General features: G+C 42.0%; 1 protein-coding gene across 1 annotated transcript; it reads right to left on the bottom strand.

The window, feature by feature from the left end:
* Nucleotides 1-1,309: 1,309 nt before the first annotated feature.
* On the bottom strand, nt 1,310-8,205 carry LOC135520302 (protein DEK-like). Its single transcript, XM_064945735.1, has 12 exons — nt 7,997-8,205; nt 7,025-7,188; nt 6,701-6,799; nt 6,333-6,442; nt 6,118-6,212; nt 4,097-4,217; nt 3,600-3,890; nt 3,218-3,412; nt 2,903-3,014; nt 2,655-2,797; nt 2,495-2,563; nt 1,310-2,353 (listed from the first exon to the last, which is right to left on the bottom strand). Exons 2-12 carry the CDS (start codon nt 7,158-7,160, stop codon nt 2,342-2,344), a joined length of 1,383 nt encoding a protein of 460 aa, XP_064801807.1. The 5' UTR covers nt 7,161-7,188; nt 7,997-8,205; the 3' UTR covers nt 1,310-2,341.
* Nucleotides 8,206-9,752: the final 1,547 nt, after the last annotated feature.

Here is a 9,752-nt window from a genome sequence, read left to right as displayed (position 1 = left end):
GGACAGTCTGTGGTGCAACGTGGCGTTGGTGGATGGAGCGAGACATGATGTCCCAGATGTGCTCAATTGGATTCAGGTCTGGGGAACGGGCGGGCCAGTCCATAGCATCAATGCCTTCCTCTTGCAGGAACTGCTGACAAGAGCACAGGGCGCCAGTGGCGAATTTGCCAATCTTGGTGTTCTCTGGCAAGTGCCAAAAGTCCTGCACGGTGTTGGGCTGTAAGCACAACCCCCACCTGTGGACGTCGGGCCCTCATACCACCCTCATGGAGTCTGTTTCTGACTGTTTGAGCAGACACATGCACATTTGTGGCCTGCTGGAGGTCATTTTGCAGGGCTCTAGCAGTGCTCCTCCTTGCACAAAGGCGGAGGTAGCGGTCCTGCTGCAGGGTTGTTGCCCTCCTACGGCCTCCTCCACGTCTCCTGATGTACTGGCTTGTCTCCTGGTAGCGCCTCCATGCTCCGGACACTACGCTGACAGACACAGCAAACCTTCTTGCCACATCTCGCATTGATGTACCATCCTGGATGAGCTGCACTACCTGAGCCACTTGTGTGGGTTGTAGACTCCATCTCATGCTACAACTAGAGTGAAAGCACCGCCAGCATTCAAAAGTGACCAAAACATCAGCCAGAAAGCATAGGAACTGAGAAGTGGTCTGTGGTCCCCACCTGCAGAACCACTCGTTTATTGGGTGTGTCTTGCTAAATGCCTATAATTTCCACCTGTTGTCTATTCCATTTGCTCAACAGCATGTGCAATTTGTCAGTCAGTGTTGCTTCCTAAGTGGACAATTTGATTTCACAGAAGTGTGATTGACTTAGAGTTACATTGTGTTGTTTAAGTGTTCCCTTTATTTTTTTTAGCAGTGTATATTGGCAATATTCCACAAACCCTGAGGTGCCTTATTGCTATTATCAACTGATTACCAACATAATTAGAACAGTAAAAAAAGTCATACCCCTGGTATTCAGTCTGATATACCACAGCTGTCAGCCAATCAGCATTTAGGGTTTGAACCACCCAGTTTATGATACTGTTTTGATGCAGACAAAATTATTTAGTCCCTGCTATCTGGGGATCCTTGGGACATCCCTAAATCCCATTGAAGTTTAAATGTAAAATGGTTAAGGTAGGAATGTCCCAAGGATTCCAGATCGTACTGACCAATATTGTTTGTAGCTTAGTCAGGCAGTCACAATTTACATGACATCAAGGTTGATGCGCCGTAATAGGGCCAATATCTTAACTGTTTACCACCTTATTAACGGGTGTCTTTGCTTTAGTAAAACACTAGATAGACAAGTGTTCATTCAAAAAATCTGATTTAATTTATATGCATAACATTGGAAGACAATTTCATTCAATGACACTTTGTCAAAGGTATATTGACTAAAAAAAAAAAAAATCTAACTCTTCATTGAGCAAGGTAACAACTACATAGATCATCCTGTACTGCATACAGAGACAAAATAAGGACTAAAACAGGAGCTCATCAAAAGTAAATGATTCACAAATGTACACATTTACATATAAAAACATGAAGTCAAGGATTATGTTTGAAGACTTGACCGTGTCAATACTTTTCAAAACTCAATTGAACAGCTCGCCATGCAAATCCATTTTACACAAAATGCCTAGGGGGAAGGGAAAAGGGGTGGCATCATTAGTCCAAAATGTTTTGCAACAGAAACCATTTACTAAAAACAGAAAGTTTATTGTTCAAATTCCTGTAGGTCCCTCCCCGTTTGGTTCTAGTGAATACACCCATATATACATACATACATACATACCACTGCCTTGTTGCAATAAAGCTGTTATATGTGCATCAAAACCACAGAGGGAAAGATTTGAAATCCTCCACAGAAGACAAAGGCAGTGGATAGCGATGGTGAGGGGCCTTATTCTATTTTGACTGGTCAAGTCAAGAAATACATTTAAAATCAACCATGTGTGAATTCATGCATTGCCTGAGGACATGTTTCCATTTACAGTGACCAACCTTGAATCTCTAAACACGGTTCGTTTAGCCTAAATACCCTTTGCTTGGGATCAGTAGAAAAACTGTAAAGTGTATTAACAAAGCACAGATTATTAACAAGCAATGACTCAAAGGCATAAGCCTTAAGTAGCATGTTAAATATGACCTAAGAGAAGTGTGCAGTCAAGTTGGAAATGACATAATACAAAAACAAAAACATTTTGATTCAAATAAAAACAAACACATGAAGTAAAACTGGGGTTTGAGCAGTTCTAAGGTAGGCACATTCTTTTGATGATCCTTTTTCAGCATTGGAACGTTCACACAGTTATTTGTCACAAGGACCGTTTTCATGTCCTTTAGGAAATCAGCTGCAACAAAACAAAACAGACGGTTATACAAAGAAGTCTGATAACATAAAACAATTGAAAAGCATCACACAGCTTTTAGTAGTCTAGAAGGCAAGCACAGTGCTGCTATTCCAGAACACCAAGGGAGGACAGGTAACTCACCGTTTTTACTGTCTGCTTGACATAGTCCTTTCTGCTGGTCAGGTCATAGTCTGGGTATGTGTCATACACCTGGGACAGAGAAGTTGTTGCCTTAGACTTTTACAGGTAAGCCAACCATCATTGTGATATCAAATCAGAGATGTTTGAGAAGCAAACATACCTTCTGGCAGATCTTCTTCATGGTCATCTCCTCCAGGTTGGCGTCTTTCAGCAGCCTCTTCACCGTCTCCTTCAGCTGCTCATCTGTCGGAGGCTTCTTGATCATCTTGATCAACGGCTCATCGTCGTCCGAGCTGTCGAGTGCTGTTATTTAGGAAAACAAGCAGAGACAAACATAACAATATGCATTAGGCTACAGGTTGCCAATGACGTATGAAACGTGCTATAAAAGTAAATCTACATTCTTACCATTGCCCTTGCTGGCAGTATTTTTCTGTTTGTTACTGCTGCTGTCTGCTTTCTTGGTCTTAGCTGCTGGCTTGGCCGGTGCTGCCCTCTTAGCTGCCGGTTTCTTTTTTGGCTGAGGACAAATCAATCCATTAGTTCATTCCATTAGTTCAAGATAAAAAGACAAATGGGTAAAAACCCTATCCAGATATTATAGACATGATCTGTTACATACAAATATGGACACAAACCCAAACTGTTCATTTTTGTATTCACAAGAATTTCTGTGAGTTTAGCAAATCCAAAATCTGGGACAGATTGACAGAAGAGTCTCACCTTCTCAACTTCACTCTCGCCGTCTTCCTCATCCTCATCATCCTTGTCTGAATCATCCTTGTCTGCATCAGACTCAGACAGGTCGGAGTCTTCCACTTTTGTTTTCTTTTTGGCAGGAGCTGCCTTCTTTGCTGGTTGCGCGCGCTTCCTGGAAGGTGTTCTCTTGCCCTTGGCTGGTGGATTTGACTTGGGATCCTGATTGGTAGGAGAGAAGGGACTTCTGTGTTTAATCTTTGAGTGACAGAACAGGCTGACAGTTCCCTTTTACAGTTCTAGAATATTTATATAGTGGCACTAGTATCGTCCAAGACCAAATAAGGGAAATATCCATTTCCAATGGACAATACCTATCAGTTTACATTACAACATTTCAGTTTCTCACCTCATCGTCTTCAGAATCGTCGGTATCTTCATCGGTCGTCACCTTTTCCCTCTTTCCCGATTTCCCGCTCTTATTTTCAGCGTCCGACTCGTCTTGTTCGACTGTGACTCCTTGCTCGTCATCCTCATCCTCGTCACTGCTAGAATCAGTGACGATAGCTTTGGACTTGCTCTCTGCTTTGACCTTCCGGGGGCTGCTGGATGTACTCCTGGCCTTAGCCTTGGTCTTGCTCTTAGAGTCTTTGGTTGAGATATTCTTCTTCGACTTCTTCTTTCTCTTTGAAATCACAGGCTGCAGATGGGAAGGATAGAATTATAGGTAGGGCCTATACCTTTTTGAAGACCTCATTGGTGAACACAGATCAGTTTTCTATTCTATTTGACAAGACCAAACTCAAGAAATGTGTACCTAGCTAAAGAACAAAGACCAGTCACTCACATGAAAACGACTGTTCAGGACAGTTTATTTGAAAAATAAAGAGAAGACCTGTAACTCACCTTTCCTGATATTCTGGGACTAATGAGGAAAGTCATGATCCTATCGATGAGGACTGACTGGTTTCCACCCTTCTCCAGGTCCAACACTTTACAGATGGTCCTCAACCTTACACATGTTATCCTGAATCAGTGCACATAATTACTAGTCATTAATTATAATAGAGTAAGTTTGATCCACAATCACTACAATATTTCTGATCATGTTTAAACAGGTTTCTTCATTAAAGCTGTTAGAAGCACCTTATGTGGAACAATCTTAAAAATGTTCTTAAAATTGGATGTGTTGGTGCCTCTAGGGATATTCAGAAAGCTGATTGGAGGACCTTTTTACTGATGAATGTGTTCATTTCTTATGACCGTGTTTTTCTTTCAGGTTGCATTTTGCATTATATTTTAATGGGTGTGTCTGTCTTCTGTAATTTATGTAATTCGGGGCTCATCTGTAAGAGACCTTGATCTCAGTACGACTCCCTGATAAAATAAGGTGAAAAATATACAGTACCAATCAAAAGTTGACACACCTACTCATTCAAGGGTTTTTTCTTTATTTGTACTATTTTCTACATTGTAGAATAATAGTGAAGACATCAAAACTATGAAATAACACATATGGAATCATGTAACCAAAAAAAAAGAAAGTGTTAAACATAAAAATGTTTTACATTTGAGATTCTTCAAAGTAGCCACCCTTTGCCTTGACAGTTTTGCACAATCTTGGCATTCTCTCAACCAGCTTCACCTGGAATGCTTTTCCAACCGTCCGGAAGGAGATCCCACATATGCTAAGCACTTGTTTGTTGCTTTTTCTTCACTCTGTGGTCCAACTCATTCCAATTGGGTTGAGGTCAAGTGATTGTGGAGGTTAGGTCATCTGATGCAGCACCCCATCACTCTCCTTATTGGTCAATTAGCACTTACACAGCCTGGAGGTTATTGTCCTGTTGAAAAACAAATGATAGTGGGACTAAGCCCAAACCAGATTGGATGGTGTATTGCTGCAGAACACTGTGGTAGCTATGCTGGTTAAGTGTGCCTTGAATTCTAAATAAAATCACAGACAGTGTCACCAGCAGAGCACCCCCACACCACCTCCATGCTTCACAGTGGGAACCACACCATAAAGAGATTATCCATTCACCTACTCTGCATCTCACAAAGACACAGTGGTGTTGACTCATCAGACCAAAGGAAAGATTTCCACTGGTCTAATGTCCATTGCTCATGTTTCTTGGCCCAAGCAAGTCTCTTTCTTATTTGTGTCCTTTAGTTGTGGTTTCTTTGCAGCAATTGGGACCATGAAAGCCTGATTCACACAGTCTGAACAGTTGATGTGAGGTGTGTCTGTTACTTGAATTCTGAAGCATTTATTTGGGCTGCAATTTCTGAGGTGTAGTTAACTAACAAACTTATCCTCTGCAACAGAGCCAACTCTGGATCTTCCTTTCCTGTTGCGGTCCTCTTGGGAGCCAGTTTCATGATAGCGCTTGATGGGTTTTGCGACTGCACTTGAAGAAACTTTCAAACTCTTAAAAGTAATGATGGACTGTCGTTTCTCTTTGTTTATTTGAGCTGTTCTTGCCATAATATGGACTTGGTATTTTACCAAATAGGGCTATCTTCTGTATACCACCCCTACCTTGCCACAACACAACGGATTGGCTCAAATGCAGGAAGGAAATAAATTTCACAAATTTCCTTTTAACTGAAATGCATTCCAGGTGACTACCTCATGAAGCTGGTTGAGAGAATGCCAAGAGTGTGCAAAGCTTTCATCAAGGCAAAGGGTGGCTACTTTAAAGAATCTCAAATATATTTTGTTTTGTTTAACACTTTTTTGGTTACTACATTATTCCATGAGTCATTTTACAATGTAGAAAATAGTACAAATAAAGAAAAACCTTGAATGATTAGGTGTGTCCAAACTCTTGACTGGTACTGTATGTCTGGTACTGTATGTCTGCATACACACACGCTACTACTGTTGTTTCATAAGTCCTAATTGAGCAACCCCCTCTCCTTACCTCATCATCCTCTCCTTCTTCTTTATATAGGGATCACTGTCAACCTCGAACGGGAAGCCATTGAACAGCCGCATGTTTTTCCTCATTGTGGCAATCTGAGGAGGGAACCATCAATAATGACAACCGACTACAAACAACTCTAGTTGTTTTTACCCACACAGGGGTGTCCATTGTGACATTACTCAGCCTTTAAAAAAAGTGTAAGATACACTTACCTTACCTGGCATATCAAAGAGAATTGTATGAAGCGGTTTCAGATCTGGAACCTTCAGCTTTCCAAGGTGGTGGTTCACTCTCGCAATGTCTCCTAATTTATCTCCGCCACCTGAGAGGGAGTGGAAATGAGGTTTGTACTGTTAAATAATGAGCTGACTACAGATGGCAACATGGTGGTGGGAGCATGACATGGGATCCCAGCATTGCTGGTACATGATACAATTGCATCCCAATACATAGACTACGAGACTGATGAGAACTTATTTACAGGCTTCATTCTGTCTCATGTCGACAAAACTTTGGAAACGTTCTCTGCGCTCATCTATAGCCTTTGGTGATAGGCATGTCCGAGGATGCTCCATCTTACCATTTTCAACTTTCAGCACCTTCACAGGTTTCGCAACCTGGAAATCAAGTCTTTGCACCGTCTTTTTCTCCCTCTTCCCTTCAACTATTTGAGATAGAGCTGCAAGAAGAACATAACAGGTCAAATAGAATTCAGTGCTGCTGGCTTCATCAACTGTAGCAAACCAGGCCTCTGTGCATGCAATAACTAACAAGTTGGACCCATGCAAAGCTGAGGGAGGTAAAGGAGGGATGATACGTAGGTAGATACCTGTACTGAACTATAAATTAACAGTGTAGGCCTATAGAGCAAAACGGGTTAATAAACATCATTGACTTATCATACTTATGTCTCTACTCATTTCATTCCGTGGTTTCCGGGCCTTATATGGTGAGTCGGCCAGGTCTTCAACCTTTTGTTCTTTCTCCATCTCATCCGACAGGGGACAAACCTCCATCTTTTCATCCACTGTTTCAGTCATGTCAGTGTACTTTGTAACATCTGCTGCCCTGTTTTGGGAAGAAAGTAGTTCCACCAGCAGTTTAGCCAGATATCCCTGGAAAAGCACCTGACTAATAGTCCCTACTTTTTATGCGATTAATATTAACTACAACATTAAGCTAACGTTAGCTAGTCAACAACTTTCCATCGCACTTAATGTCATGTCCGAGAACATTGTTAGCTAGATAGTTTTTGTTCAATTGCATTTTTTGTACTTACTAACCACTTATCTGAAATTAGCCATTTAACGTTACCTAGTTAGTTAAATTCACAATCAATCACAATTTACCCACCACCAGATAGTTGTCATTATTAGTATACATAGCTAGCCAGCTACAACAGTACATTCAATCTTATGGAGTTTCATTTTTTGCGGTGTGTTGCCCGGAGACATGATTTGGCGCGCAGGTTTGTTTTGAACAACATAGAGCTAACGTTAGCCAGCTAGTCAACTAACGTTACGTACAATACGCCATTGTCCCAAAGTTCACCACCACGTAGACTGAAACTATCTCGATATTTGCTAACCTGTTGAATTTACAATGGTGTTTAAGTAGAAACCGATCTACGGGATAGCTAACTAGGCAATACATTCCCGCTGATGCTGCCTGACTTGGCTAGCTAACGTTACCGCGGTTAGCTCAGTCTTCTTGTCAACGTTGCATCCAGTCAGCCAGCTCTTTTTAGCTACTGAATGCACCTAAAAGCCGAACATTTATTTGTTTCAACGCAATAATTATACTTAATATGACCATTCTGACTCATTCGAAATCTATAACCAGCTATTGCAGTATGCCAATAAATTCAATACTTTACCTTGCCACCAAAACAGAATTGGATTATAGGTTCCAAATGGCGGGGTTGTTGCAGTGTGGGCGTCAATGGGCAATCATTTAGATGACGTACAACACAACATTAGAAATAAATCAATCATGACTAACTAAACCATACAATATTAGAAATTAGCCAATTAGGACTAATCTAACATCCAACGTCGTATTTCCCTGGTTTTATTGGTCGTTTGGATAATACACTCAATGAGGGGATTCGATTATCTGTCCCGAGTTACCCCGGTGAGTTTAAGGAGTTTAAAGCCATTGACCGGTGCAGGTTAATATAACTCCCTCAAGAGTTAACATTTTGGCGTGTCAATTAATCAGTAGAAACCGATCAACGGGATACACTGTACAGTACTTTCTGTTGCTACCACCTTGTTGTGCAGGAAAACAGCGGGGGCGAGGGACTCACCTGGTAAAGGTAGGCCTAAAACTAATGTGGCGCCTGTTGCATTTGGGCTATTTCACAATATTAGTGCTTTTTCAGAATGCGATTTTTTTCATTATATCCCACACTAGGCTGAGTGTATTATGGAAAGGCCGGGTTGCTTTCTTGGCTTAAAATATAAGTTTATTTATGTGACTGGAAATCAAATATTTAACCTTTTAAAAAAAAAAATCTGCATTTTTGATGCAAGGTACACTCTTTATAATTTGTATGCTACATTCTTTACAGTTAGCAAAAAGCAGGTGTACCACATGGTACCATCAAAATACATCTCTGACCAGGAGTAAAAAGACAATCTCCATCAAAGTTGACAGGCTCCACTCAGACAACCACTCTGCCATTGCCAATGCTCTATAGATGCCAAGTTTTCATCTGTCACCACATCATTACCTACACTACACCTGTCAGACCTACCTAGATGTTTGCCAGCCATGCCACTCCCTACTGTTGAACCATGGGACATGCACAGGAGACTACTCTCCCCTCCAACCAGAAAAGCCCCTTCATCAGTGGCAGATTCACTGCTGAAGAGTAATCCTCTGAGCATTGACCAACCTTGTTCACACCTCTTCTGGTAAAGGTGTGTGAAGGTTGTTGTTATTGAATGGGCAACAACAGTTTGGCTTCCTCAAGGGACACTCAACCACTGCCTGTACAGAACAGCAAACACCAGAGGCACCTCCAGCACATTGGTCCTGATGGACTACAGCACGGCCTTCGATCTTGTGGATCACACCATTACAATGAAACACCTTTTGCAATTATCTGCCCGACCAGAGACCATGCCATGAATTTGAAACTTCCATTCCGACCTGTAGCCAGGTTACAAGATCCCATGAGACTCTATCCCAGGCCTCAAGAACATTCCTGTGGCCTCCCCCAGGGCGCACGGCTTGGTCCAGATGTATTTGTGGCTCATGTCAATGGCGCAAGTAAGGGTGCTCTCGAGTGGCTAGTTCCTCTGTGGAGATGGGAGAACCTTGCAGAAGGACAACCGTCTCTGCAGCACTCCACCAATCAGGCCTTTATGGTAGAGTGGCCAGATGGAAGCCACTCCTCAGTAAAAGCACATGAAAACCTTCTTGGAGTTTGCCAAAAGGCACCTAAAGACTCTCAGGCGGTGAGTAACAAGATTCTCTGGTTTGATGAAACCAAGATTGAACTCTTTGGCCTGAATGCCAAGCGTCACGTCTGGAGGAAACCTGGCACCATATCTACGGTGAAGCGTGGTGGTGTTTGCATTCTTTTTGGGGGATGTTTTTCAGTGGCTGGGACTGGGAGACTAGTC

This window comes from Oncorhynchus masou, chromosome 29, assembly GCF_036934945.1.
Source record: "Oncorhynchus masou masou isolate Uvic2021 chromosome 29, UVic_Omas_1.1, whole genome shotgun sequence".
Lineage (NCBI taxonomy): Eukaryota > Metazoa > Chordata > Actinopteri > Salmoniformes > Salmonidae > Oncorhynchus > Oncorhynchus masou.
The sequence above is the reverse complement of the archived record's forward strand: the minus strand, read 5'-3'. Positions and strand labels throughout refer to the sequence as shown.